Genomic DNA, 27,087 nt, shown 5'->3' with positions numbered 1-27,087 from the left:
TGGAAGCTGATGATCCGCTAAAAGCTGTTAGTCAAGATGAAACTATGATATAGTCTGTACCAGTGTAGTTTTTCTAAACCAACCATCTTTAGTCTGCTGCTAGGCAGCCTGCTTGCAGTGGGCCAGCTCTAATCTACCATGCTTCGTCTTTTGACGCCCACAAGTAACTTCTTCTTCTCTCTTCTTCTTCTCTACCTGCCTACCGAGCCATACAGATGAAATGTCGCTCGGTTTTATGGCCTAGATCAAGCATGGTTGGGGCATAAAAACAGGCGTAAAACTGAGAAAGGAAAAGCATGCCTGAAATTATTAAATCTGCACTCGATTTGCGTTTCAAAGACGCAAAAAGGGTCGGTTTAAATAATAGCACTCGTTATTTCTCCCGATTCATGTGAAAGAGCCAGGCTCACGGTACCCAACTACATCCGATCGATGACCGACAGTGCCCGACTCAATATAAGAGCCGGTTGAGCAATCGTGTGAAGCGCATGGCTGCTATACGTATATTCGGATGTGAAATACTTAGCACCGAGCGTGTGAATAGTGTTTGCGGGATTCTGCAGTGTTCTACGCTGATAGTGTGTGGCGGCACGTACAAGCTGTAAGGGCAAACACAAAGATTGACTTGTTTAGAGTGTTAACTAAGCGCACATGCAAATGTATCTGTAACGTAGATACTGAAGTTCCTTTCTGGATAGCATGCAGAGACCTTTTGCACCGGCAATCTCTTCAAACGTCACAAGGACGTAAATTCCACAATTATAAGTGTCGACTTGAACCCCGAGGTCTGTATGGTACGGGCGGACTCGAAACTTTCGTGGGGCGTAGTCTGGTAGCTGCACTAGAAGGGCCTCCGTGAGTGCTCGGACTTTAAGTGCATAGGTCGAGCCCATTGGATCGTAGACAGCCGCCTCCGCCATTTCCAGGTCCAACGATATGCCGCACCAATGGTTTTTACTGCAGCATACGGGAATGAAGATTTTCTCATTCGTGACACTGGCGAAAACATCAGCAAAAACGGCGGCAATCCCTGGCATCGCTTCGCCTTCAACAGAGCCGACTATACTTGGATCCACGATGATTACATCACTTCGTGATCCAAACAGTTTAGCCATAACGATGTTCATGGTGTCTTCACTAAGGCATGTTTTACCTACAAGGTCCAGAATGGCTGCCTGCATATTATACAATAGTTAATCAGAATAATATGATGAAGCAGGCCAGTGATAGGTATTTATACCTTTCTGGAAGACACAGGAATCGCTTTTGCTTTCGTCGTCACGTCTGGCTGCTCCTGCACCCGAAATGAGGATGGCATAGGCAATGAAAAGTCGACGGTGTTCACCCACTTCGTCATTTTTCCCACTTGGTTGATGGTCTTCATCGCTGTGTGCCAAGACTTCATAGTCCGCATCGTGCTTGTCAAGTACACGCCGAAGCCAGGTATATCGACGACCAGATCTTTTTCGGCAGTACCTTTGTGCTTTGACTGGAATGCTGTGACTTTTTGGTTGCAGATGCTGATTTGTTCAGGACGCAGTATGCGCGTGATGGAGGCTGGAGGGATAATAGGCTTGGTTGGTGGTAGCGATGCTATTGTTCGTACAGTCGGGGCCTTGAACTTAGTGCCGTACTCAATCACCTTAAACTTGTTGAGAACTGCAGCCGCAGATGCATAGGTAGCTTCGCCCGACAGTGCGGTTTCTACGGATGCTATGCTCAGGTTCAACGAATGAAGCTCGGAGTCTTCTTGAGCAACAGCAACCGCCTTCTTACGTGCCGCCTTCTTCGCTTTAGCAGATTGTTTCGGGCGTCCTCTCGATCGTGGTGGGCTGGCAATAACGAACGTCGTTTCTTCGGTTGGTGTTGGAAGAGTTCGTGAAATCCCCGACTCAGACCCGACTGGGACTGATTGGCCCGATTCATGTGGAGGTTCCGACTCAGACTCGACTGCACCCGATTGGCCCGACTGCGGTGAAACGCCACTTGGCTCGTTGAATAGGCCGACTTCTTCAGGTTCTGATACTAGATCGGTAAGCAACTCATTGCCACTCGTGCTGTGGGCATGGCCAGTGAGAAGTGGTTGATGTGGTTTTCTCCCAACAGCAGTCTCTGGTGCGTGGGTAGTACTATATAGTTGTGTTAGAGGCACCATAATATCGGAAAGCTGCCCACTCGTTTGCGAAAGCTCCAGCTGGTTTGTTTCTCGTCAAATTTACCATCTAGGATAGTCCTTGAACCGACCAACCACTTCTTGGAGATATTGCATTGCCTGTCGATACTGGGTCATACCTAGACCAGCCATCGTGTCACAGATCTCCGAGGCAATGGGCAATGCTTCTCGGAACTTTCGATTCGAATCCCAAGGGCGCTCGCGCCCAGGAAGAACAGTCTTCACCTCAAATGAGCTGGGTTCATTTTCAGCGCTACTTGAAGTGCTATTTTCCAGTGCTGAGCGAACGTTTGAAACCAACCACCGCTTGTTTAATAGTAGCGTCGGGATAATTGTTTCTTGACCAAGAGCTTTGCGAAGGAAGAAAACGTGTCGGCATGGTAACAAACGCGTGCTCATGAACAAACATGAGCAAGACCAGTCGCGCTTGGTGACACAATACTCAGCATTAAGCTCATCCAGTGCGTCATCATCTTCACAAACACTCTTGACGAAATACACCCCAGGGCAACCTTCGTAAAAGATATACGCAGCCGGTCCAAGGGCATACGAATATTGCATGTGGATGAGATCACACGCATGTTCGCTCACAATGTTTGCAACCAAGGACATCTTACTGTCATACTCAGGATGGTGCACGACCACAGTTTTGTAGATCTCCGAGAGAAACAGTTTTTCCTGCAGAGTTTGGTAGTACATTATGGACGCAATGCATTCGTCCACTGCCATGAAGGAGTCCACCCATTCCTTGAGTTGTTTCCACGAAGCTTCCAGCCGATTGTTCGTATTGTTACCAAGTGTGACAGTATTCTGACGTTTATACGCACACCACTGTCCACGACAATTATCCCAATTCCTCCGAAAGTACGCAACAAATGGGTGCTCAACGTCCGATGCCGACGCACTCCCGACTGTAGACCCGACAGCACCCGACTCACTCTCGACTCCACCCGACTCACTCCCGACTACGGCAGCTCTACTACGTTCCACCGCTGGCTGAGCGTCGCTTGACGCCACGTCAGTAGACGTTGCAGCAGAGAACCCAATCGAAGCAAGGTGGACCATATACTTGAAGTGCTTCTCGTATTCCGCCTCCGTCTTCGCATACACAAGCAAGCTCACCACCCCTCCAAGCTGCTCCTTCTGGGTCTTGTAGAATCCATAATCCGCAGATGCAATTTCTTCGCGCAGATACTTCAACACATGGAACTGACATAGCAGCACAGTCACACCAGTAAAAGCTTCTTTCAAGACGGAGAGCTCCGTAAAATCTTTGTCCACCAGTACACATTGCAGCCTCGACCACGCCGGATTGTTTGACTTGAATTCTTCCAGGGCCGTGAGCAACGTAGCGTACTGCTCATTCTGAAGAAGCGCGTGTTGGATAAACTGTCCCTTGCCAAAGGTATCATGAGCCATAAAAGAAAATACTTTGTACTTGGATCGATTGGTTCCATGCGTGGCATCTATCAGTAGAACTTCAGGAAACTGTTCGTACAGCAATCGCATATGTCTGGTCTGGGAACGTGATACACGTAGCTACTTTCTGGAGAATAACAACAGGTTAACTAAATATATTTTGCCCAAAATTGTAGCAAACAGGTCATTTACCTTCTTGTTGATATCGTCAAGAAATATTCGACCAACATTACCGGGTTTGTCGCCGAACTCCTTCATCCACTTTTTCAGGCGCTTCTCGCTTGAGGATGGACCATCTTTTATCTCTCGCGCTTTCAGTTTGCGAACCAAGTTGTGTACGTCTTGCGAGTTCGGATTGCTATTATACTTGTCTGTGATGAACCTCAAAATACCGGTCTTCTTGGCCCCATACCGACGGAGCACGTCAACAGTTTGTATGGCGCCATCAGTCAGCGCTACCCGCTTGGAAGAGTGGGCTCTGAAAGGGTTTTCATGTAGCCGATGGTTATGCTCCAGCCGACAGCGTGTGATTCTTACTGCAAATGTCTGGTTGGCCGAGTCAACTAACTGCACACAAGCATTTATCTACGTAACATGATTACCCGATTAGCATCAGATTACACCCGACTAGACCCGACCAAACAATACTTGCCTTTGCCTGGCAACCCTTCGCGCGAGTCTCTTGACGTGGTCTCTTCGAGGCTTGAGACTTATAGGATCCAGCGTGAGTGCAGATGAATGTCCTGGAATACTGCACCCAAGACTCAGGGATTGGTGGTGCCTTTGAATGCTGTTTTCGAATTCGCTCGTTGCGCTCAGACACTGTGGTGTTACTGCGGCTCCGGAAGACCTATCGTTGATACACAAACAAAATTAGTAAGCACCTAACGAGAAAGATACAATGATCTCAACGTTCTCATCGTTACCTAAAATGTTTGGGCTGAATAGGCCGCCAAGTACTGGTCAAAGGCTTCCCACGACGAAAACTCAACCTTGTTTGGCGATGCGGCCAACACACGACTGGGCCCACCACTTTCGCTTGTGCTGCTAGTAGACTCCGGAACGTCTGAAACACTCCGAGCCCCCGACGAGCCGTCTTCCACCGAATCAGCACTACTTGCGGCGGGCGTTGGCAACCAGATGTCGTCCTGGGAGTCCTGAGATCTCTCAGACTCACCACTGTCGCTCTCTTCCAACGCAGCGGCCCCCGTCAGCGGCCGCTTATGGGCTGCGCGCAGGCGGAGATCCATTCAGCCCCGTACGGCTCCCGCTCCCCCCTTTCGAAGTTTTGTGGCTGATTCCAACGGGTATACGCAATATACGTCGTACGGATGTAGCTCATCGGAAAGGAGCCGGGGATTGTGCAGGGGAAGGTTAATTCAGTCGGGCGAAATACTCACTGTCTTAAATAATATCGATGTCGATTTGTCGTAAATCGACCACGAACGCAGCTCGATTTATTACACTCGATCTATCCCATTTTATAACCACGAAATTAAAAATGACCTCGATTTATTAAAAATTGAGCAATAGCTAGCTTACGCTACCTACCTACCAGTATCGAAGTGTGTTAAGAATCAGCGAATAAGTTTGGTACTGAGTTTATTAGAATGTCGGCCAGGCGACTGCGTGTATAATATATTACAGACCCCGCACGTCCAGCACGCCACCCTTAAATCGTCCCTTGGTGGCCTGCACACCGTAGTCGACCTTCTTGCGCTTTTGCTGGTCCCTCGACTTGCTGCTCAATTTCCGCTTGCCCGTCACCACATCTGACTCCTTCAGCTAAATTTAACAACAACAGCCCACCAAACAGATGCGTTAGAAGACTGCTCCAGTGCAACTTTCACGCATGAAAGCGCAAAACATAAACGTACCAGCTCCTCGCGACGCTGCTTTTTGGCCGCACCCTTGGTCCTCAGCCCAATCAGCACTTTGTACGGCATACTGCGGTTCTTGGTTGCCATACCACCCAGTGACTCAATTTTTTTGGCTTCGTGCATTTTCTTCTCCTTGCCCTTTAAGTTCGACGTTGCTGTTATCATCAACAACAAGCCACCGAACAAGTCCATTCTTCAATATCCTATTCTCCTCAACAGCAACGAAAATTATAAGTAAAATCAGAGTTGTAGCGCACCAAAATCCAGGACCGAGTCGAATGTATCGTCAAACTCCTTGCGGATTTCTTGACGCAGCGTCATCTCCGGTTCATCGGTTTTTGCTTTGTTCTGCAATTGTGTCAATCGTCAGAATCAGCATAAGCGGTACAAAACAGCAAATTATTCATCGCCAACCTTGGCGAAGCGAGGCTTGCGCTCCTTCCACGTCTCGGTAGGGCACTCAAACACCTGCACTTTCTTCTTCTTGCCGCTCGCCACGGGGAACTGGAACGCCATCGTGGAGGCAACAACAAAATGGGCACAATTGCGCCAGTCACCAGCTCATGTGGTCCACATGGATAAATAATATGTGACGTGCGCTAAAAAACTACCAGTAGTTGCCAGAGTTCTTTGATGTAACGTTTAGCCAGGCTACTCGTTGAATACATATTGATACTAGCTCACACCAGCACTTGAACCTGGAATAAACCACTGTTCGCTGCGGGATGAGGGTCTGCGCTCTGGTCGTCAGGATTGTCGATCTCATCGTCTACGTCGTCATCGCCATAAAAGCTGCTGCCAAGGTCTGAGTCGAGGACACTTCCACTAATGGATCCACTTGCAAAAGACTCCAGTCTGTCTTCACTCTTGAGCTCCTGCTCGAAGTTGTAGAAACCTCGACTTTTGATGACGCGGCTGCTTCGAAGAGCATTCGTACGGAGATTTTCTTTCTGTCTGTCAGCTGAAGTGGGGGACGAAGTAGTGCGTGGTATTGGTCCGGTGTTGCTTTGCTGTTGGGACTTGGGACTCACTGGTACAAAGACGCTTTCGCCAATCAGAGACTGATCCAGCGCGCTTTCGTCGTGAGCCGGAACAGCTGGGGTCGGTCGATACCGAGACAACCGCTGGAAGCGCGGCGAGTCCATAACGCTGACGGTCATGCGTTTCTGGGGTGTAGGTGCTGAAAAATCCGCCATAGACATCGGACTCGGTGGCTTCCTCCGTCTTCCTGGCATTACAGGCTCGGGGTGGTCATCGTGAATTTCTAAATCACCGAGGGTCTGGCGTATCTGATTCAGCCGCGAATGGACCAGCGCTTCCGGGTCGTCCTGGTGATGAGGTAGCTCAAAGCCGCTATTAATACGTCCGTGGTTCATTTCATATCCAGCAGATGGAACGGGTGATAGTCGCTGCTGAAATGAAACAGGTTGATACTGCTGAGGTTGGGCATGTTGTTGAGCTTCTTGGTGTGCCTGCTGTGCCTGTAAGTCCTGTTGATGCTGTTCATTGAGCGCCCGTTGTGCATCCACGAGGCTGGCCATCTTTTCGTTCTCCAATTGCAGCAGTGCTCTTTGCACGCGCAGCTCCTCCTTCTCTTGTCGCATCTCGTCTCGCTCCCGCCGTAACTCCTCGCGTTCGCGACGGATTTCTGCCAGAAGTGAGCGGTATTCATCAATTATGCGACTCTGTTGCTCCAGTTGCTGACGTGAGGCCTGTGAAGCATTGTCCTGGAAGTATTGCTGCCTTGCAGCAATGCCACCTGCTGTACTCCGATTAAATGTATCCCGACTTTCCTCCCTCGTACTGCGTCCATTATCTTGCGGCATTGGAATACGTGATGGTGCAGGCGGAGGCAGCATCGCTTCCGCTGCTCCTGGGTTTCCATACTGATGGTCTCGATAATACGTCGACATTTTATCGTCCCGTCCGTCATTGTTGAACGCAAAGTCAGTCTTGTTGCCAGGCTGCTGGAAGTCGTCCCTTTGTCTATTTGTCGTCAATTCTGGCGGCGAAGGCAGCGCATGATACGGAGGATTGGTATCTGTCCTGTACTCGGTGTTCAATGCCGGTGAAAAGTGTCCGAGTCGCCGCTGCGCCCGTAGCTGTTGCTCTCGAACGTAGCGCATCTCCTCTCTGGCTGCGTCCTCCTCACTACATCGGCGCTCGGCCTCATCTTGCTCTTTCAGCCGAGCCTTCTCTTGCACTTGTTCGTCTAAGACCCGCTTCCACTGCATCTGCTGCGCGCGCTCCCGCAGCCTCTGGCTGGTCTCGCTCTCATCAGTCACTCGGAAGCGCGGGTGGGACGATGACACGCTGTTCGCCTCGCCAGTGGCGGCGCCGCGGTCCTGTTGCTGCTCGTTATGGAGATTTACACTTTGAGTAAACTTCCAGGGTGATTGAGTGGTTGGCGGTGGGTCCAGGTGGCCGCCTTCGACTAGCCACTTCGATGGCGAGAGCTCAGTTGGCGCCAGCTTGCGCTCCAGCTCCTCGCGCTCCATCTCCTCTTGATGCTGACGTGCCCGGCGCAACGCGATTTGATGGTCAAGCTCTCGAGCATAAGCCTCTCGTCGACGCTGGATCTCGCGCGGGTCATCGTCGTGGAGCCCGGCCTCGGAAGCCCACATTAATTGTCGAACGGCCTTTTGAATTGAAGTACGGAATAATATGAGCAACTTTTCGGCGGGAAACGTCACGAAACGGGTGTTTAAACTTTTAATAAAAATGTTTTGCAATGTGAAGATTTTATCGCTATTAATAATATTGAAGTGGAAAATGGTATTGCACGGCACCGGCAGCTTTGCTAAAAGTTCAACGAGTTGCCAAACAGGCACGCATCAGCGTACTCACGCCGTAAGTCGGCTTTAAGCTTGTCCACCTCCACGTCAGAGCGTCGACACTCGGACTGGAGCAGCTGGAATCGCAGGGACACGTCGCTCTGGAATCGTCGCAGACGCTTGCGCTCCTTTTTAGCTCCATCTCGTCGTGGCCGATGATGGCGACTGCTACTGCCGCTGCTACTCCGTCGATAGCGGTCACTGTCACTACCACTATCGCTTGCAATGCTCCTCTCGCGCTCGTAGTCTTCATTGTCCGCTTCAGGACCATGCAGCATATTCTGGATACGAATCCTCTCTTTCCTTCGCCGTTTGCACTGCTCCAAACTGTGTAGAAGCTCTCCGTGTTCTCGTTGAAGGCTACTCAGACGTTCCTGTCCCCGTAGGAACGTCTCCTCCTCACTGTTCAGCAACTTTTTCTTCCGTTCCGCATCTGCGTACAGCTCCGACAGAGTCTCATGGATGTCCTTGTCATCGATACCGCCCCGACCTTCGCTCTGGGTTAGGCACAGCGTCTGATTTAAGCTTTTATCCCCTCGACCGGCCAGCTTTTCTTGTGTGCGTACTCGAAACACAACCGACTTCTCAGTAGTGCGTACCACACTGCGCCTAGGTCCTCGTCCGACTGACTGCATCGAGGACCATGCCAGGCTGTCAATATGGTCGCGCGAGTGGGCGCTAGAAGACGAAGACGCGTCCTCGCTCATTGCTGTCGAGTCGAATTTCGAAAGGGTATCTGCAACAAAGCACCTTTGCAAACGCATTTATTAAGAGGAAGTTCCTCTGAGAGGGCCTGTTCCTCTGAGGAACCTTTCTTAGTGAAAATCGCCCTGTTTATTCTCCTAAAATTAAAGGCCTTGTGAAACCAATATGGATGTCTATCGAGCTTAAACACTGTAACTTGATGTACATTGTTCAAAGCGTTGACTTGTCTACATGTACATGTTGTGCCTGAGGTCGCTCCTTTCTAATGCTGCGAGCGGTGCTCCTTTGCTGGTCGCAGCATAGCCATCCGAATGACAGCTCATTTATAGCTCACCATGCGGGACAGACTCGCTGGTGGAGATCGGAGATATCATAGGCGAGAAGATAGGGCGCGAGCTGTGCATCAAAGCCACCGAGTGCGCGCCGCCTGCAGAGAACTGACGAACAGGGATCGGACCTAAGTCCAGACGCGTAGGTACTCCCAAGGCCTTCATGTCCGCCAAACCCAGTCGTCCATGGCTGCAGCAAAAAGAAAAAAAGTTAATACAGATGCGGTTTCTACCTTCTCGTCAAAACATGTACGCACTCAGGCCGTCCTGCAACGTAGGCGGTGCCGTCGCTCGTGACAAACAGAGTGTGAGAGCCACCGCACGCTGCCTGAATCACCGTTTTCCCCTTCAATGCTTTCACCTGAGGAGATAAGAGCGCCAGGGAGCTGTTAGTTGATTGAAGATGTATTGCAGAAGTGCTTCAAGCTGTACCAAGTGCGGCCGGGTACGGCTCTTTGTGTCACCTAGGCCCAGTCGACCATATTCACCCCGTCCGAAAGCGTAGCAGTCTCCCGACTTGGCGACCACCACCGTGTGCCAGCCACCGCATGATACACGCCTGCAAGTATTCGTTGTAGTAAGCAATAAAATACAAGTAGCACGCATGAGCCAGCAAACGTACAGTACTGGGATGTCGTCAAAATACTCTAAGCGCTTCGGGATCTGCTGGTCGGATGACTGGCCAACGCCAAGCATACCGTAGTCTTCTTTTCCCCAAACATACACATGTCCTTGCTCCGTCACTGCTGCCGAGTGGAAAGCACCACAAGCAACTTGCACGACCTTCTCACCATTGAATGCCTTCAGCAGATGCGGACGGCTCGCTCCCATTAAACTCTCGTTCTCTGGGTCCTTCATCCACACAGAGCCGATGCCCAGCTGGCCACTATCGCCACGTCCCCACACGTAGACGCGTCCAAAACTAGTCAATGCAGCCGTGTGAGTGCCGCCGCAGCTGACCTTCACGATAGTTTCGCCAGCTTCACCCTCGGGCATGGGGCATTTAACCGGCAACGACTCGTGCGCTGCTTCATACTCCTTGGGCAAGCCAAGTTGACCCCAGTGCGACTCACCCCACACGTAAAGCGTTCCGTCTTTGGTCACAGCGGCAGAGTGGCAACCTCCACACGAAATGTAGTCTACCTCGAGCCTTTCCTGCTCGAAGAAGGCAATCTTCTGCGGCTCATTGATGATCTTGAGATCTCCGTGGCCCAGTTGTCCCATCTACCATTAACGAAGCATGAGTACATGAACTATCATTCGCCGTAAGTGGTCAGAACGCACCGATCCCCAGCCCCAAGAGTACACAGCGCCGCTGGAGGTAAGTGCCATAGTGTGACGAGATCCGCACGAGACCGCCACAATGTCCTCGTCAGGTAGGTTACCGATCTGTTGCGGGAAATTTGAGGCCGACACGTCGTCAATGGCTAAAGTCGGTCGACGCTTAGCGCCCGTGCCCAGCTGCCCGTCATCATTGCAGCCAAAGGCCGTCACGACGCACTCCGAGTTACTCATTCTTCTTCAGGTCTTGTTGCTGAATGAACAGTTGAATGTGAATTGTACCACCTGGTGCTTGGAATTTTAACATATCCGCTCCTTAGTGTAAATTTCGTTAAGTTAAACAGAAACTTCAACATCGACTTTCATCAACGGAGACCTCCGAGTTGCTGGAAGTGGAGGGTGCGTACATCTGCGCCTTTAGAATGTGAAGCTTTGGTCCGCGTAGCTTTCCGTTTTTGCCCTCAAACTGCCGCCTTATCTGTGCGAACCGAATAGCGTTCGGGTTTCGAGGTAGTAGCACTCCGCCACACGCCTTTGCCATGGACTTGTCATTGTTCATGATCGAGTTGCCACTATTCTTGAGGGAGTGCTGGACATGTGAACTGGCTTTTGGGCCTAAATCTTTTCCATGCTCCTCATCAGTGGAATGAGACCCATACTTTTTGGCTGTCAATGGCTTCTTGACTGTCTGCACGATCATCCGCGTGGTGCGATTGATCTGGAATTGTTGTTGGTACTTGGCCATCAGACGCTGGCGGAAGACTAATGCCTTCGACTGCTGTGCCCGGGCTGTCATTTCCTTGCGATAGGCTTCACGTTGAGCTGGGTACTTGGTGGTCACTTGCAATGCTTGGCAACGACGACGACTTGCAACACCACGAACTAGTCGCTGAATTTTCACAGCTGGAGACTGCTGAATACCCTTCAGCCACCCTTTCTGTCTCTTGAAGTCACGGAAGACCATACGCGTGGCTAGTCCCCGCCATTGTGCTTGAATGCGACTGACAAGCGCGTATTCGCGACGCAGCACGCGTCTCGTTATCTCCACTACATTGTTCTCCACCTTGATCAAAGAAGGTTTCCCACCCGAACGCCGTACGTACTCTCGGTAGTTCCAATAAAACACACTTAATTCTGCTGCATTTGAGTACCAAAAAACTAGTGGCACGTTCTGTCGGGCAGCTAGCGCGTAGCTAAGAATCTGTGGAGCCATAAAGCGAATAATCCGTAGACATCGCTCGATGACAGTTCGCCTTCGTGCCTGCATTCCTCGTACCCGTGTCTGAATTTTTGTTGCCGCACGTTTGATCTTTCGTAGATATCGCTCACGCTCGACTAATCGACGACGGAACTCCAACCGCCCAAGGAAACCGCGGGCAATTCGTTGTAGCAAAGCGGTGGCTGGAACTCGTCGACGTTCAAATTCCTTGATGGCATTTCGCTCCTCCTCGATCTGCTCCTGGAAGCTTACAACTCCGGCTCGCAGATATCTTGTGCTACCACAAACAGGACACTTCGGGACTTGCTCGTACAGAAAGGTGGTGTCTTTTCTATCGCCAGCCTTGGAAGTAGTCAGTTGATCCGCTTTACGCCGTACCCGCTTCAGATCGACGAACGCCACGCTGTTGCAACGCTGACAGGTAAGATACGGCGTCATGGAGGTGAGCAAGTCATCGTAAAAAATCGATGAACAGGTTGGGTCTTTCGATAGCTGTGTGTTGGTCGGTGGAGAGATGACGTTGTCAGGCAGTAAAGGTCTTGGCATGACCTCGCGTTTTCAGACGTGGAACTTCCACTGGAAACGACCGCCGTTTCGTGGCTTGAAAATTGCATCTTCTTGTCATCTGAATAGGGACTGTCACTTTAAAAATGAAGAAAAAAAATGTTGAGGTTCATAATGCTTAACCTAAAACGTGCTTGATATCGCTGTTGCCTACTCGTCCTCAGCGATGTCTTCTTCCATTTCGTCTTCGACCTCGTCGTCTCCCATTTTGTCCTCGCGTGAGTTGGGGCGACTCATTGCAGCCCCACGAGAACCTGGGCGGATACTATGCGCCTCTCTCGAAACAGGACGACTTGTTGGTTGACCAGGTTTGGCTTCACGCGAGTCAGGACGGCTAGAGGAACTCCCCTGCTTGTAGTCGCTTGGTGAAGGTCTACGGCGCCTGTCGTCCCCCAGCGAAACGCCTAGCTTCGCTTGAACAGCCTCCACAACTCGAGGGTCCACGTACGACTTGAGCGTGAGTCCCTTTCGCTTCATCTCCTCCATCGTCTCTAAGCTCTTGTTCAGCTCACCTTCCTCATAATACCCTTCAACCAGCATTGCATACCCGTCACCGACACGAATAGCTTCCTCGATTCCAGGCTCCTCCAGCAATTTCGTGACCATGTCCATCGTCTCCTTCGGGTTGTGCTTAGCCTGTTGACGGGCCACAGTGAATTGTTCAATAAGTAGAATGCGTTTCTCATAGCGCTTTAGCAGTGCGTCCTTGCCGTCTGCACGAGACTTGGACACCACCTGTACAGCTTCTTGCAACGCCGAAATTGCCTTCTCATAGTCGCGATACTCCTCAATCTCAACCTGAGCACAGCCAGCATAGAACGCTGCTAGCTGCTCAAACGCACGAGCTTTGGTGTAGAATACCACAATATTCTTAAGGATCTCGGTGTCATTGCGCCAATCCAGATTCTGCAAGTAGTTGGCCGCGAGAACGAATATTTGAGCATTGCGCGACACATTGGCGAAGAATACAACCTTTTCAGTGTCTCCCGACTTGAGTAGACACTTCATAGCTTTGAGTTTGTTGCCAGCTTGGGTGTATTTCTTCGTTGCCAAATGATATGAACCTTGTTGTTTGCAACATTTGGCAAGCTTGAGAAGTAACTCCGTGCGTCTCTTTTTGTCTGCAGGCGCCGTGCTGCCATCACCTTTAGGTGGAGTCATCTTCTCGGCCATCTCATCTGTAACCTTTACATCCTGCTGCATGCACACGTCCAATGCCTCAGCCAATCGGTTTCCGATCAAACACAAGTGCACAGCCTTAGCGTAGTGTCCATTCGCGATGAAAAAGTCTGCGCATTTCTTGAGAATCGCTGGCGACGTATTGCCAGAGCCGCTAAGTTCGTCCGTGAGGTGATGCAGCTCGTCGAAAAGTTGCGCTTGAAAGCACAAGTCCAGAGCTTTAGCCACATTGCCTCCTTTGTGGTAGAGCTGGACTGCCTTCTCCATTTCGCGCTGTTCTTCAAAGTACGCAGCACAGTCAAGCATGTCGTTTGGTTTGCTCATCAGGGCAAAGCCCATGAGATCAGCATCCATGCGGTGCTCCTTGGCAAGACGAATCGCGTGGTTGTAGCAGCCACCACTTGCGAAGAAGTGGATCGCGTTGGAAACCTCGTTGTGTGCTTCAAATTGTCGGGCCAAATGGTAAGCTGCTGCGCGATTCCCACTTGTCTGTGCCACTTTGGCAGCAGCCTGGAAGTCCTTCTTGAAGCACAAGACGCGAACAATGGACAGATAGTCCTTGGCACGCTGGTAACTCTCCACTGCCGCATCGAATTGACCTTGACTCTCTTGAAATTGCGCCCACCAGATCAATAGGTCGCGATTACTAGAGGTAGCAACGTACTTCTGCAGAAGATCGACCTTCCCTAACTTAAATAGCATTCGTGGGATGTCTTTCTGATGAGTACCAGCATCTTCGTAGGCCTCCATGGCCTCCTTGAGATCGCCCATTTCTTCGTAGTGCCGTGCAAGCGCATGGTACGTCGCCTTGAGATGAATACGATCGCGTTTGGTTGCTACGTCTACTGCTTTTTTCCAGTATCCACATGCTTGGTATAGTTTATTAACTAGGTCGTAACGCCCACACTCGCGGTAAAGTCTCGCTGCATCATCACGCAGTCCCAGTTGGATCGCTACCATGGCAATCGCCACTTCAACTTCCGGTTCCTTCTTGGCTTCTTGCACGGCAGCTGCACCTCGAGCATGACCCATATTCCCAAGACAAACTTCAGCCACATCTAAGCGCTTTGTCTTGACACACATGCGAGCCATATTCTCCCAAACAGACGGGTTCTCAATGAGTTTTACCGAGCGATAAGCCTCGTCCATATTGCCGACCGTCATAAAGTAGCAGAAGTCGATTAAAGCTTGCTTGGCCTCGTTATTGACCTTGTCCAGGCCTGTGAAGTCACGCATGATCTGCGTTCGCAAGTAGCTTACAGTATCGTAGACTGTCGGGGTTTTCGTCATTGGATTGTTGGTCTTTGTTCGACCAACGTGCACCACAGTAGTGGAGTCATCCGAAGAGCTACTGTCCACTTTCGCTACGAAATACACACGTGGAACTTGAATACCGAGCAACGCCGTGTACTTTAGCTCAAGATCGAAGCTATCTTGCATGAGAAGACCGTGCTCGTTTGACGCAAAAATGATCGTGATCTCCTTGTCCGAGACTTGGCTTCCTCGGTTGCCACCTGCAACGCCGGCTCCGAGTCCGTCGTCGGAATTTAAGTCCCGACGACTAACGCCACCTGCTGCGGTCGACAAGTTATCGTTGCCAGTCTTAACCGTCTCGCAAACAAGCAAGCGTGGTTCTTGAGGGTCAAAGAAGACGGAAACTGGGTATCGTGAAGATCCAAAGTCGAATTGTTGGTAGATATTGAGGTCCGTTTGGAACAAATAGAGCTTGTTCGACGGCTCTCGCATGCACAAGCCGCCTTCGACTCGGTCAGCTAAAATGCAGATACGTGTGCCGTCTGAGTTGACACAAATGGCGCGCATCACGGTGCATTTTGTCTCTTCATCAAAAGCTTCGGGGAGGTTGCCCATACTTCCGAGAGCTTTTGGATCACGACGTGACACGTCGAACACACGCAGAAGACCACGATCTGTACCCACTGCGAGAAACTTATTTTGAAGTGACAGCATCGCTGGTCGGCCCTCTGCTTCTGTGAACGAGATAGTGTTTTTTACGACTCCTGCAAGATTGCACACTTCGACGTGGTTCCCATTCGCACGGTAGATGGATTCACCTCTTAGCACCATAGAACTGGAGAAACATTTGAACTGGTTGATCATCTTAGCATCGCCATCCTTCATCTCGTACACTTCTGCTTTCGAGCCGTTCCAAATCACAAGTGTTGACCCGTCGTGCGAAATACCCTTAACACGCAGTGATGCCTCTAGCATCGACTGCGTGATAGTCACGCCAGACTGCACTCCATCTTGGAATTTTTCAATTGAAAGGGTCTTGGGTCGTACTTGAATTACTGCGGTATCTCCACAGAGTGCACGCTGCATGTTGCCTTCATGCAAAATGACGACACCTTCGACAGTATTGGCGTATAAGGCAGGGTGTGCATTGCTCCATCCAAGACGTGTGACTGCTCGGCCCACCTCGGCCGTAAACAGAAGGTCCCAACGATATGAAACATTCGCAGGGTCAGCGTTACCCTGCGCAATGCTGTCAATAAAGGACGTGGCGCGCCAGAAAAACACTGCTCCTTGAGCCGTACCAGCCACGAGGACACGCCTTCGTGGGGAGAAACTCAAATTGTTGACGTTGTAGTTGAGTCCACTCGACTTTGGTAAGCTCAAGACGCTGTTCTCTTCCGTGCGAATGTTCCAAAAGCGCACTAAAGGTTCGCCGGACGCAATAGCTAGTAGCCCTGGACTAGCCCACTTGCTTTCAAGCAAAGATCCTTCTCCCGCGAGACTCAGTTTGACCTTAGTTATTGGCTTCACCGTGCCATCCGTCGCTCCTATTTGGTACACAATAAGCTGCACTGCCCGCGTGATGACAAGCAGGCGGTTCTGTTCTTCGTAAAACATCATCGACTCGATCGCATGATTCAGAACTTGAATGTCCGAGATATGTCCCAGGTCGTCAGCATAGTGCACAGATCCCACTGCACCGCCGAAAAAGAATTGCGGACAGGAATGTTGAGCAAAGTGGTCGCTGAATATGTTAAAATGAATCAGATGCAACGAGCATGAATGGACAACAATGCAATAAGATACTCACGGTTTGGTGTTACTGTCCTTCGACAGAGTGGGTCGAGTGGCAAATACGCAATGGGTGAGGCTACCTTGGCGTGCATATTGCGTGCTGAGCGTGAGCTGGCAACGACTGTCCACTTTCCAGACTGCGAATACTCCGTTCTCGTCCGCAGACATGAGTCGGTTGCCTGCTGGAGCCCATTTCAACAGGCAAACGCGGCTTGTGTGTGGGGAGTTCACCTCGCGCGCTGCCTGCTCATTAAACACCCATAGAGACACCATACCTACAATAAAACAGTCAGGTTAGCAGTCAAGATAGTAAGTTGAGTGGCCTATGCAGATGACGTACCGTCGCTCCAGCCTACTGCAAGTGCCCCACCACGAGGCTGCCAGGCCATGGTGACGATATCGGCACTACGCGAGTAGCTCTCCAGTCCCTGTTGCTTATCGCCCTGCAGCGATCAGCATTGAACTCATTATCACTCGCGCTTGTACCTCGATTAGCAGTATTTGCTACAAGTCAAACCTCATCGGTGAAAAAATGGATTTCTCGATTCTCCAATGCGACGGCAAGCACGGGGTCCAGCTCTCCCCAGACTGAGCAGATCTGGCGTAGGTTGGCCGGCACCGCCACATTGTAGTCGTAGAACAAGGCCATGCTTTAAGATTGCCTCTTAGTTCCGCTTAGATCTTTGCCATTGAACGGACGCGGCGCTTCAAGATCGTGGTCGGAATCACATTATATGATCTGACCGCTTTTGCGACATTTTAAAAAGTAATTTTATACATATTTGTACACCCTTTTGTGATATTGGTACTTTGTGATTTAATTCTTTGTGATAAAGTTTTGTGAAAAAGGCTCTGTTGATTTGTGATATGTCTCGACCAATTGGTATTGACTGGTTGGCGCAAGCTTGGCGAGCTCGACATTGCAGTGATAGACATGGCGGTGCAAGCGAAGACGTCAACGCCCAAGGGCAACAAGAGCTACAACAGCGGCAAAGGCGGCTTTAACGCTAAGAAGCGCCCTGCTAGCGGCAATGGTGAGGACGGCAAGAAGTCGTTCATGGACCAGAAACTCGCCAAGAAGCAGCGCAAGATGCAGCGCCCGCACTACGAGATGGTCACGCGCGCCAAGCAGATTTGGAACGTTATCCGTGAGCGTGATGTAGACAAGAACAAGCGTGCCACGCTCGTGGACGAGCTCTACACGCTGGTTAAGGGCAAGATCTACGACGTGGCTGCCAAGCACGACGCCTCGCGAGTCATCCAGTCGCTCATGCAGCACGGCAAGCCCGAGCACCGCTCGCAGATCGTGCTCGAGATGAATGAGCACCTTGTCGAAGTATGCAAGATGCAATACGGCTGCTTCCTCGTGCAGAAGATGATTCGTTACGGCAGCGTGGCCGACCGCACCGCCATCGTGAAGTGCCTCACAGGTCACGTCGTGCAGATCGGCACGCACAACATTGCAGCCAACGTTATCGAGTACGCACAGGAATATCTCAAGCCGTCGCAACTCACAGCGCTCAAGCTGGAGTTCTACGGCCGTGAGTTTGCCTACTTTCAGTCGGAGAGCAAGCGCAACCTTGCAGACATTATTGCCGCACACCCGGACAAGAAGGCCGATGTGCTCAAGCATCTGACCACCATCTTGAATCGCATGGTGGACAAGCAACTTCTCGGTCTGGCGTTCGTGCAGTCTTTGCTGTGGGAGTACATGTGCAACGCAGAGCACGACGACGTGATGCATATGGTAGCCAACGTGCGTGACGCGTCGCTGGCGCTGCTTGCCACACGCAACGGTGCTCGTGTGGTGAACAAGTGCATTTCGCTCGGTGCGGCCAAGGACCGTAAGCGTATTATAAAGGCTCTAAAGGATAAGGTGCTGGACGCTTGCAACCACCCCAGTGGCTACCTCGTGATCATGCGCATCTTCGATGTAGTGGACGACTCCGTACTGGTGCAAAAGTCCATTTTGGCCGAGATGAACGACGAGCTCTTCTCGATTGCGATGCACCCGAGTGGACGCAAGATTTTGCTGCAGCTGCTTAGCCCTCTGAACAAAAAATACCTCTCGGCAGACGATCTAGCGCTGCTGGAGCCACCCATGCTGCCGTCGCCGGAGGATCCGACCGTCATGGTGGTCAACTACAAGAAGGACCCGGACGCTCGTCGTGAGGAGCTGCTGAAGGGTCTGCAACCCAAGCTGGAAGAGATGTGTGCTGGGAACGCTGAAGCTTTGATGCGCTCGAAGGAAGGCCGTGATGTAATTGTCGAGGTCGCTAAACGGAGCGAGAACTCGGATCTGGCAGACAGCGTTGCGGCCGCTGTTGTGGCGGAGCCTTCTGATGAGGAAACGGAGCCGCTCCACAGTGATGCAAACGGACACTACGCTTTGCGTCGTCTGATCAAGGAAACCTCGCTGGCGGAACCTCTGCTTGCGGCTGTCGAAGAGCAGTTTCCGCAGTGGGCGACAAGCAACCGGGGTTCATTTGTGGTGCTCGCATTCCTGGAGGCTGAGAACGTCCCCAAGAACGCTACCAAGGTGGTGAAGAATGCTCTGAAACCAGTGATGGGAGAGCTGAACAAACTCGCCGACAAGCAGAAGGGCACTAAATTACTTCTTGAGAAGCTCCAATAGAGAGGAGGTAGGCTCAAACTTTATAGATCCAAAAGCTTTTTACTACAGTGGTTGTTAACAGTGCATGACTTCATTCAATCGTCCTCCTCGCTGCTATCGTAGCTATCATCGTCTTCGAACGAGTCTGTACTGTCCTGGGCCTCACTATCATCTTCGTCATTCTCGTGATATGCAACGATGGGGTTTCCTTCGCGCCAATTCTTGACCAGGTCCAGTATTTTTGTGTGTGAATGCAGAACAGCAAGGTATGACAGCGTCTCCCCGAACTGGTTTGAACAGATTCGAGTTAGCTGTCAATAATTCGTCATTTGTTGGTACTGCTCACCTTGTTTGGTTTATCGACCAAATCAGCATCACACTGCTGGAGCATGTTCATCAAAAGATTGACACTTCCGCAGGCAGCCGCATAGTGCAACGCCGTCATGCCTTGTGCCTGCGATACCAAATATGTTTTAGTAGCCATTCTTTTTAAGAACTTCCCATTTTACATGTCCATACATCTTGCAACGTAAGATTTGAGCCAGCATTCAAAAATACCATGCCTAGCTGGTGGAGAGAAGTCCCTCCTTCCGCACACAGCATCAGTGGTGTCTGTCCAAATACCTGCTCGAGTACAGAACCCCATGGTTGGAATCGACTCCCCATTAAAAAACATGCTGCAAACCCACATTCCGTGCATCGACTGAAGCACCTAATTCGATTAGCGTTTCCGCTGCAACCTTGCTTTCACCGATGACCGTCAGTATTAACGGAGTCGTACCCCATCGATCTTGGACATTCAAGTTGGCACCGTATTTGGCTAGAAGGCGCACGATATCCAAGTTACCAACCCGACTTGCCCAATGTAGAGGTGTCCAGCCATCTCTCTGGTACATGAACAACGCTACTGTAAGCCAAGCAATCTGCGAATTCCAGGTTGGAACTACTGTACCACCTCCATGCCGACTTACATCTTTCTTACTGATCGATGCCCCTTTCTTAAGTAAGACATGGCAAATACTTGCTCGGTGCAACGTGCAAGCCCAATGCAGTGCATTTCTACCGTCGGATCCATTAGCATCAATATCAATCTTATTGGCGATTCCCGAAAGGATCTCGTCCACATTGTCTGCATGAGGTTATATCATTAACACTATTCATCACTGTTCAAGCAATGGCGTAGCATGTACACGATGACTCTTGCCTGTTTTCGCAGCTAGTGTAAACCCATCGGCAATCCTGCCAGCTTGTTTAGCCTCCTATTGCAATGTAAAGCGTAGGAGTCAAGGCATGTTCGATTGTGTGGAAAGGGAGACTCACATGGTAACAATGCGAAAGCCGCCACAGCCAGTAGGTAGCTGCAGCAAATGGAATAGCAGCTATGGCGTACGAATGTGTGGGGCCCATCTCGATGCATGTGAAGGTATTGATGTGCATCGTTTCACGACATTGCTCGTCGTAGACGTTCACCATGCGCTGCCACAGCGTTACGGCAGGGATCAGCGACACAGTCTCAACCAGTGAGCACACTATTGGAGTAACCAGCGTGGGCTCTTCGCCTTCCCCGTTCCACGCGGGAATCTTGATGCTGAATGTCACCATGATGCTTACTAAGAAGCTGACCATGGCGGCCATCAGCGCCAATACGGTAAAAAACCTCGTGCCGGTGGCATCGCCCAGACACCACGGGTCGCTAGAGGCAGCGATCTGCTCGACCGATCGTCAGTTTGCACGGCCGAAAGCTTCAATCACAAAAAATAAAGCCATACACTACCAGAAATGACTGTAACGCGTGGCAGGTTGGTCTGTCTCCGTGCTTTCGATCTCGGCGCCAGCGTTAACGAGTTTGTAGCGCACGCCTGTACCCTGAATCAAGAGCTTCAGTACGCGTAGGAGTAGAGATTCATTGTCGTTGCTCGCACCGTGAGGTGCCAAAGTCCGATATCCACAGAGTTGACGGCGTCTCGTGCCCATTTGTGGCCACTGCATGCAGCCAGAAGCAGCGCCAGCGATGAGAAGCTACACACGTTGCCTACGGGTGGAAAAGAAGTCAGCTGCAGCTAGAATCTTCATCAGACCGAGTCTAGCCCAACAGCGCACCGATCAGGAAGCGTACTGGTACGCGAATCTTCATGATGCGAGCTGGCGTCGTTTGAAGATCGCTCGTCTGATTCACAGCTACAGTAGTACTTGTGAGATTGCCACATTTAACATTATTGTCGCCTGTGTCAGTTTGTTGCTGTATCTTTCGTTCATTTTGACCTTTTATTTAGAGAATAAAAAAGGAAACGGCGTTTTGACTGCAACACGCAGTTGTCTCTTGGGAAAGCAAAGAAAATGGTTTCTCGTTGAAACGACCGGAATTCTGCAGGCCAGAGATTCGTCAGGCAATACAAAACTCAGGTTTCATTGGTGAATCTAACAACTGGAGAATCTCCCATCGCAACTTGCGATTCGCAAAGGCAAATCTGGTCTGAAAACCTCCGCATCATAAAGAACCCACGAAGAGATCGTTTTGTACTGTAGTAGTTTACAGTTCCAGGTAAGAATAGTTGGCACATTCGTACTCGGAGGCAGCAGAGGATCTGGTGCTAAAGAAAGCTTCACGGTTCATGGGCATCGGCCTTTATGAAGATATTGCCTACAGTTCATGCCGTTCTTAAAGCCGCTCCACGAAGTCCCTGCCCCACCCCTTGTAAGATTCGCGTGAGGTGACTGCAATACTATATCTTCGTGTTGGTTGTTAGTCGAATCCAGATTCAAAAAAAGAAAAACTATAAGGATTCAGTATGCCTACTTGGGTTGTCAAGAAACGCGCTCTCGCGCCAGTCTCATTTCCGATTTCGCTCAGTGAAGCGCAAGCAGCTCTTATCTGTTATCAATGAACGTACAAGACCTTCTTTCCAGCGAGGCAGCGCCCGAGTGCCCGCCGTCGCCCGCGACATCAGTCGATAGTTGTAGCTCGGACACCCCGAAGCGCGGCTGGGTGGCGCCATTCCTACTGCATCTGCATCAGATGCTGCGACGCGAGGACCCTCGCGTCATCCGCTGGTCCGAAGACGGCATGGCTTTTCAGATCCTTGACAAGGAGGCCATGACCACGCACATTCTGCCCAAGTACTTTAAGAACAAGAACTTCTCGAGCTTCCAGCGCCAGCTCAACTACTTCGGCTTCCGAAAATGGAGCAAGGCTCGTGCGCAGTTCCCCACATACAGCCGTGAGCACTTCACACGCGACAACTTCAGTGAGATGTCGCTAGTGAAGCGTCAGAGCAAGAAGTCGCGCAAGCGCAAAGCTGCAGACGAGGAGCAGCAGCCAGCCAAGCGTGCGGCCCTGGCCGTGGCCAACTACGGTGTTGAGAAGTGCAAACCGATTCTTCCTCGCCCCGGCACCACTACCACCATGGCTGCAGCCCTGTCGTACCAACCTCGGATCGTGTCCCCGCCAATGCACCCGGCACCTGTGTTCAGCCTGCCTGACCTGTCCCCCACCCGCAAACTGATCAGTGGCTACAAGCTGCCTTCCATCCGCGAGCTGTCGCTGTCCAGCGCCCTGCCGTACACGGCCATCGGCTCTATCCGTCCCCGCCTAATGGCCTAAGTGTCCATCCACGTTTAGTATTTTATGACAGGTCTTTTAACTCAAGCAATATTATTTATACAGAATCAGTCAAAACTTGCTCTGCAAATCGTTCTTTTCTCAAATCCGACCGGTGAATGCAAAAAGGATCGCCGGCACCACTTCAAGTTTCTCATTCCCCGCAGCACAAGGCCATTGATTTAATCTTTACGTCGACGAGTCATCATGTACCTGCTCCTACTTATGTTGCTACCGCTGGCGAGAGCGTGCACGATGATCGCGGTGGGGCGGAACGCAACTGTTGACGGTTCAACTTTGGTGGCTCACACCGATGACGCGGGCTTCGGCGCCGCCGACCTGCGGATGGTGCGTGTACCAGCCCAGAGCCACGAGGAAGGAGCGATGCGGCACGTCTACAATGTGCAGCCAGGCTACCCACGCCTTGTATCGAGTCAGCGAGGGCCCGAGTACGAACCCAAGAGTGACCAGGAGCAGCTCATGACGCCTCTCGGTGAGATCCCAGAGGTACCACACACCTACGGCTACTTCGACCAGGACTACGGCTTCATGAACGAAGTGCAGCTCAGTATTGGAGAGAGTACAAGCGGAGCCAGGACAGCTGGCTGGCCCACAGACGCGGGTCCGCACGGATACAACATGTTCGGCATCGGAGAGCTAACCAAAGTTGCTTTGGAGCGCTGCGACTCGGCTCGTTGTGCAATCCAGTTGATGGGCGATCTGGCCGTCCAGTATGGATTCTACAGTGAAGACAGTGGAGACCCAGCCAACCCAGACTACGTGAGTGCAGCGGAGACACTGGGCATTGCTGATCGATACGGAGAAGTGTGGGTTTTCCACGTCTTGACGGGTCCGCAGAACGCTAGCGCTGTATGGGCAGCCCAACGCGTGCATGATAATCACCTAGTCGTGGTGGCTAATGGCTTCGTGATCCGTGAAATGGATCTGGATGATCCAGAGCGCTTCATGGCGTCTGGCAATGTGTTTTCTTTCGCTAAAGAGATGGGGTGGTGGGACCCCGAGCAAGGCAAATTCGACTTCACCGCTGCATACGCCTCCCAAACGCCAGATCCCGTGCGCGCGCTGTATATGGGTCGTCGTATTTGGCGTGTGTTTGATCTCGTGGCGCCGTCCTTGCAGCTAGACTCTCGACTTGGACACTACCCCAAATATCCGACATATCCGTTCTCAGTTGAACCAGACCGTAACCTCGACGTAGCGGACGTGACGCATTTACTGCGTGACTATTATCAAGGCACGTCATACGACTTGACCAAAGGATTAGCGGCAGGACCGTTCGGAAACCCAATGCGGTGGGGAGGCGATGAAAAAGGTGTCGTAGGAGGTTGGGAACGACCCATTTCCATGTATCGCACAGTGTTCAGTTTCGTTCTGCAAGCGCGTGCTCACCTTCCGGATGAGGTTGGTGGTGTGGCCTGGTACGGACAGAGTTCACCGCATGCCTCGGTATATGTGCCGTTCTCGTGTGCGCAGCAAGAAGTTCCGTCCGCATACGTCCTCGGCAAGGAAAGCGAGTTTACACACAAGTCCGCTTGGTGGGCTTTTGCCTTCGTTAACAACTGGAGCATGTTGCGCTTTGATGCCATTAGCAGGGACATCCGAGCTCGCTTGACTGAGTTGCAAAAAGCTTGCTTCACTGAGCGGAAAACGATGGAGCGTCATGTTACCGACACAAAGGATTTGACGCCAGCGGACGTACGCGCGTATCTACAAGAGCAATCAAATCGATTGGCTTCACGAGTCGTTGACGAGTGGTGGGCGTTTGCATGGAAACTTGTGGGCAAATACGCAGACGGCTACATCACCACGGGCGAAGCTCCTGAGGAAATGAAGATGCCTGGTTATCCAGAATGGTGGCTCAGACTCAGCGAGTTCTCCAAGTGGCCAGGCGACACGTTGGTGCCCCCACACATCCCAAAGCTGAAAAAACAGTTTGAGCTGTTTGAAAGTCGGCAGAATGTCAGTGCCAACCTTGAAGTGCAGCCTTCTGCTGGCGTCAGTGCTTCATCTTCGAGCACTATTTCAATCGCTCAACTTGGTATTGGAGCTGTCATCGGGGCCGTTGTCGGTGCTTCCGCTACTTGGTTCGCTGTCCAGCATCATCAGCGATCCAGGTACCAGTCCATTCCTTAGGTATATATGATTTTCGTGAAGAACTTTGCGTGTTTTATCGTTGTTGCTGCTGGCCCTGACAGCCTCAGGTATGACATAGCCATCGACAGCAGAAGATAACCCGCTTATCTATCTATCATTCTTGTAGTATCTCTTGTGCGGCTCCTTGTAATTCCGCTTGGTTGCCGAGCTCGCAGAGCGTTTGTGTCCATGGGAGCGACTTTCACGTTTCGTACTTGGTGAGGCGCTTCGACTCCTGTTACTCTTGAAAGACTGCTCGCTTTGAAAAGGCTTGGCTTCTTTGTCGTTGTACGATCTCCACAAGCTGCTGCTGCGATCAACCTTTTTCTTTCGGCTATGAAGCGATTGATAGCCATTCCGATTCTCACTGCCGAATCTGTCCAGTTCTCCTTGTCCTTTCGCCTTAGACTCTCTTCCTCTAACCGGTTTGGAAGCGATAGTAAGGCCCGGAGTGTCCATTAACCCCATCGCTCGCAGTGTCTTCTTTTGCAGTGACGGCACCTTTTCCAGTCCAATCAGCTGGCTATAGAGAGCTCCCGTCTCAACAAGCTTCGTTTTCGACATCTTCAGCTTCTTAAGGTTTGAATTGTAGAAGCCCAGGAAGGCAGCATAAGCCTTCTCTGCTGATTGCTCCAATTCACTGCGTTGACGTACATTTGCGAGAGCACGAGTGGTTCGGTAGTTCTGCTGGTCCAGCTGAGGACGTTGCTCTAGTTCTGTAAGTGGCAGGTCGGCTAGATCACGAAGCATCACCTTTTCGAAGTCTGCCAGCACTAGAATGCCACGTCCTTCCATACCCGCACGGGCGGTGCGTCCTAGTCGATGAATATACTGGTCACGATCCGTGAGACCCACTTGCAAAACAAGTGAGACGTCTGGGTAGTCGACGCCACGTGCCGACACATCTGACGAGAACATGATCATCTTCTTACCCTTGCGGAAAGCGTCAGCAGCCTTTGTTCGTGCAGATTGACTCTTGCGCGAATGCATCTCCAAAACGTTCTGGAAACCCGCAGACTGGAATAGCTGCGCCATGAACTGTGCTGACCGTGCAGTCGGCAGAAAAACAATGACCTTATACGCCGGCAGCTTCATGTGCTCTTCTAAAATGCCTTCCACCACTGGAATGACGTCTTGGAGATCGCACACAACGTACTCCTGTACAGCCTGAGTGTTGGTTTGTTGATCATCGCCTTCAATGGTATCCACAAAGACATAGTCGTCCAGCAGAGCCACATCCTTGAGCTCCTCGGTTGCAGCAGGCAGCGTCGCACTAAAGAGCAGTGTCTGTCGCTCTTTCGGTAAATGACTGATGATTCGCATAATGTCGGGACGAAAACCCATGTCTAGTAGACGATCAGCTTCATCTAATACCAAAACCTGGAGGCTGTCAAGTTTCTGTCGGATACGTCCGCTGTTGTCCTCTAGATGCGCTTGTAGTCTTCCTGGAGTGGATACCAGCACGTCGATCCCTCCGGACTGGGTCAGCTCCTTCACGTCCTTGTTAACTGCACTGCCTCCAACAAAGCAGGATGTGCGCAGTCCATGGGCGTTTGTGAGCTTCACCGCTTCGACTGCTATCTGCTGTGCCAGCTCTCGGGTAGGAGATATTACTAGCGCTGAAATCTTGTCCTGCTTGGGCTGCGGATGCGTTAACATTCGCTCTAGCGTTGGCAACAAGAAGGCGATGGTTTTACCGTTGCCCGTCTTGCCCTTGGCCAGCACGTCTCGCCCATCCAGCACCAGCGGTAATGTGTCATTCTGCACGTGCGTTAGAAACTCGTAGCCCATGTCGCGCGTGAGAACATCCTTGGACCTCTGGCTGATTGGCAGCGAAGCGAACGAAACGTCCGACAAGTGACTACCTGTTGACGCCCATGGGATGCAGCTCGAGCGGAAACCGCGAGCAGTGGTCGACAAGTGCGACGAGAGACGGCGACACGTCCACATTGGTTCTGCTTAATTGGTTGGCAGTTGCTTGACCCCAAAATAGCCTTGCATGGGTACCTGGAAAATGGTACAGGTAATTTGGAAAGGTGAAATATCTACGGTGACAGAGATTGGCTAATAATAGTGACTGTGGGCGCGTC

General features: G+C 51.2%; 11 protein-coding genes across 11 annotated transcripts; 3 read left to right on the top strand and 8 right to left on the bottom strand.

Annotated features, from left to right (window-relative positions):
• Nucleotides 1-5,233: 5,233 nt before the first annotated feature.
• On the bottom strand, nt 5,234-5,988 carry PITG_03314 (uncharacterized protein; the record flags this gene model as incomplete). The annotated part of the gene is made up of 4 exons (XM_002906343.1): nt 5,234-5,364; nt 5,466-5,627; nt 5,730-5,820; nt 5,887-5,988. 4 exons carry the CDS (start codon nt 5,986-5,988, stop codon nt 5,234-5,236), a joined length of 486 nt encoding a protein of 161 aa, XP_002906389.1.
• Nucleotides 5,989-6,152: 164 nt separating this feature from the next.
• PITG_03313 (uncharacterized protein) lies at nt 6,153-8,096 on the bottom strand (the record flags this gene model as incomplete). Its single annotated transcript, XM_002906342.1, has 2 exons — nt 6,153-6,800; nt 6,870-8,096. 2 exons carry the CDS (start codon nt 8,094-8,096, stop codon nt 6,153-6,155), a joined length of 1,875 nt encoding a protein of 624 aa, XP_002906388.1.
• Nucleotides 8,097-8,272: 176 nt separating this feature from the next.
• Nucleotides 8,273-9,013, bottom strand: PITG_03312 (uncharacterized protein; the record flags this gene model as incomplete). The annotated part of the gene is made up of 3 exons (XM_002906341.1): nt 8,273-8,448; nt 8,575-8,821; nt 8,873-9,013. The coding sequence occupies 3 exons, from the start codon at nt 9,011-9,013 to the stop codon at nt 8,273-8,275; spliced, it is 564 nt and encodes a 187-aa protein (XP_002906387.1).
• A 321-nt stretch (nt 9,014-9,334) lies between these two features.
• PITG_03311 (regulator of chromosome condensation (RCC1)-like protein) lies at nt 9,335-10,865 on the bottom strand (the record flags this gene model as incomplete). The annotated part of the gene is made up of 5 exons (XM_002906340.1): nt 9,335-9,530; nt 9,598-9,701; nt 9,773-9,899; nt 9,963-10,564; nt 10,625-10,865. 5 exons carry the CDS (start codon nt 10,853-10,855, stop codon nt 9,335-9,337), a joined length of 1,260 nt encoding a protein of 419 aa, XP_002906386.1.
• Nucleotides 10,866-10,970: 105 nt separating this feature from the next.
• PITG_03310 (uncharacterized protein) lies at nt 10,971-12,278 on the bottom strand (the record flags this gene model as incomplete). Its single annotated transcript, XM_002906339.1, has 2 exons — nt 10,971-11,165; nt 11,307-12,278. 2 exons carry the CDS (start codon nt 12,276-12,278, stop codon nt 10,971-10,973), a joined length of 1,167 nt encoding a protein of 388 aa, XP_002906385.1.
• Nucleotides 12,279-12,554: 276 nt separating this feature from the next.
• Nucleotides 12,555-17,280, bottom strand: PITG_03309 (Intraflagellar Transport Protein 140; the record flags this gene model as incomplete). Its single annotated transcript, XM_002906338.1, has 4 exons — nt 12,555-16,581; nt 16,648-16,906; nt 16,972-17,074; nt 17,149-17,280. 4 exons carry the CDS (start codon nt 17,278-17,280, stop codon nt 12,555-12,557), a joined length of 4,521 nt encoding a protein of 1,506 aa, XP_002906384.1.
• A 285-nt stretch (nt 17,281-17,565) lies between these two features.
• PITG_03308 (uncharacterized protein) lies at nt 17,566-19,266 on the top strand (the record flags this gene model as incomplete). Its single annotated transcript, XM_002906337.1, has 1 exon — nt 17,566-19,266. The coding sequence occupies one exon, from the start codon at nt 17,566-17,568 to the stop codon at nt 19,264-19,266; it is 1,701 nt and encodes a 566-aa protein (XP_002906383.1).
• A 304-nt stretch (nt 19,267-19,570) lies between these two features.
• On the bottom strand, nt 19,571-20,847 carry PITG_03307 (uncharacterized protein; the record flags this gene model as incomplete). The annotated part of the gene is made up of 6 exons (XM_002906336.1): nt 19,571-19,699; nt 19,765-19,869; nt 19,935-20,132; nt 20,217-20,360; nt 20,436-20,504; nt 20,566-20,847. 6 exons carry the CDS (start codon nt 20,845-20,847, stop codon nt 19,571-19,573), a joined length of 927 nt encoding a protein of 308 aa, XP_002906382.1.
• Nucleotides 20,848-22,091: 1,244 nt separating this feature from the next.
• On the top strand, nt 22,092-22,846 carry PITG_03306 (HSF-type DNA-binding protein, putative; the record flags this gene model as incomplete). The annotated part of the gene is made up of 1 exon (XM_002906335.1): nt 22,092-22,846. The coding sequence occupies one exon, from the start codon at nt 22,127-22,129 to the stop codon at nt 22,844-22,846; it is 720 nt and encodes a 239-aa protein (XP_002906381.1).
• A 106-nt stretch (nt 22,847-22,952) lies between these two features.
• Nucleotides 22,953-24,997, top strand: PITG_03305 (peptidase, putative; the record flags this gene model as incomplete). The annotated part of the gene is made up of 3 exons (XM_002906334.1): nt 22,953-23,574; nt 23,629-24,827; nt 24,912-24,997. The coding sequence occupies 3 exons, from the start codon at nt 23,051-23,053 to the stop codon at nt 24,995-24,997; spliced, it is 1,809 nt and encodes a 602-aa protein (XP_002906380.1).
• A 403-nt stretch (nt 24,998-25,400) lies between these two features.
• Nucleotides 25,401-26,947, bottom strand: PITG_03304 (DEAD/DEAH box RNA helicase, putative; the record flags this gene model as incomplete). Its single annotated transcript, XM_002906333.1, has 2 exons — nt 25,401-25,413; nt 25,461-26,947. The coding sequence occupies 2 exons, from the start codon at nt 26,945-26,947 to the stop codon at nt 25,401-25,403; spliced, it is 1,500 nt and encodes a 499-aa protein (XP_002906379.1).
• Between the last annotated feature and the right edge of the window lie 140 nt (nt 26,948-27,087).

Source organism: Phytophthora infestans, genomic scaffold, assembly GCF_000142945.1.
Source record: "Phytophthora infestans T30-4 supercont1.4 genomic scaffold, whole genome shotgun sequence".
Classification (NCBI taxonomy): domain Eukaryota; phylum Oomycota; class Peronosporomycetes; order Peronosporales; family Peronosporaceae; genus Phytophthora; species Phytophthora infestans.
The sequence above is the reverse complement of the archived record's forward strand: the minus strand, read 5'-3'. Positions and strand labels throughout refer to the sequence as shown.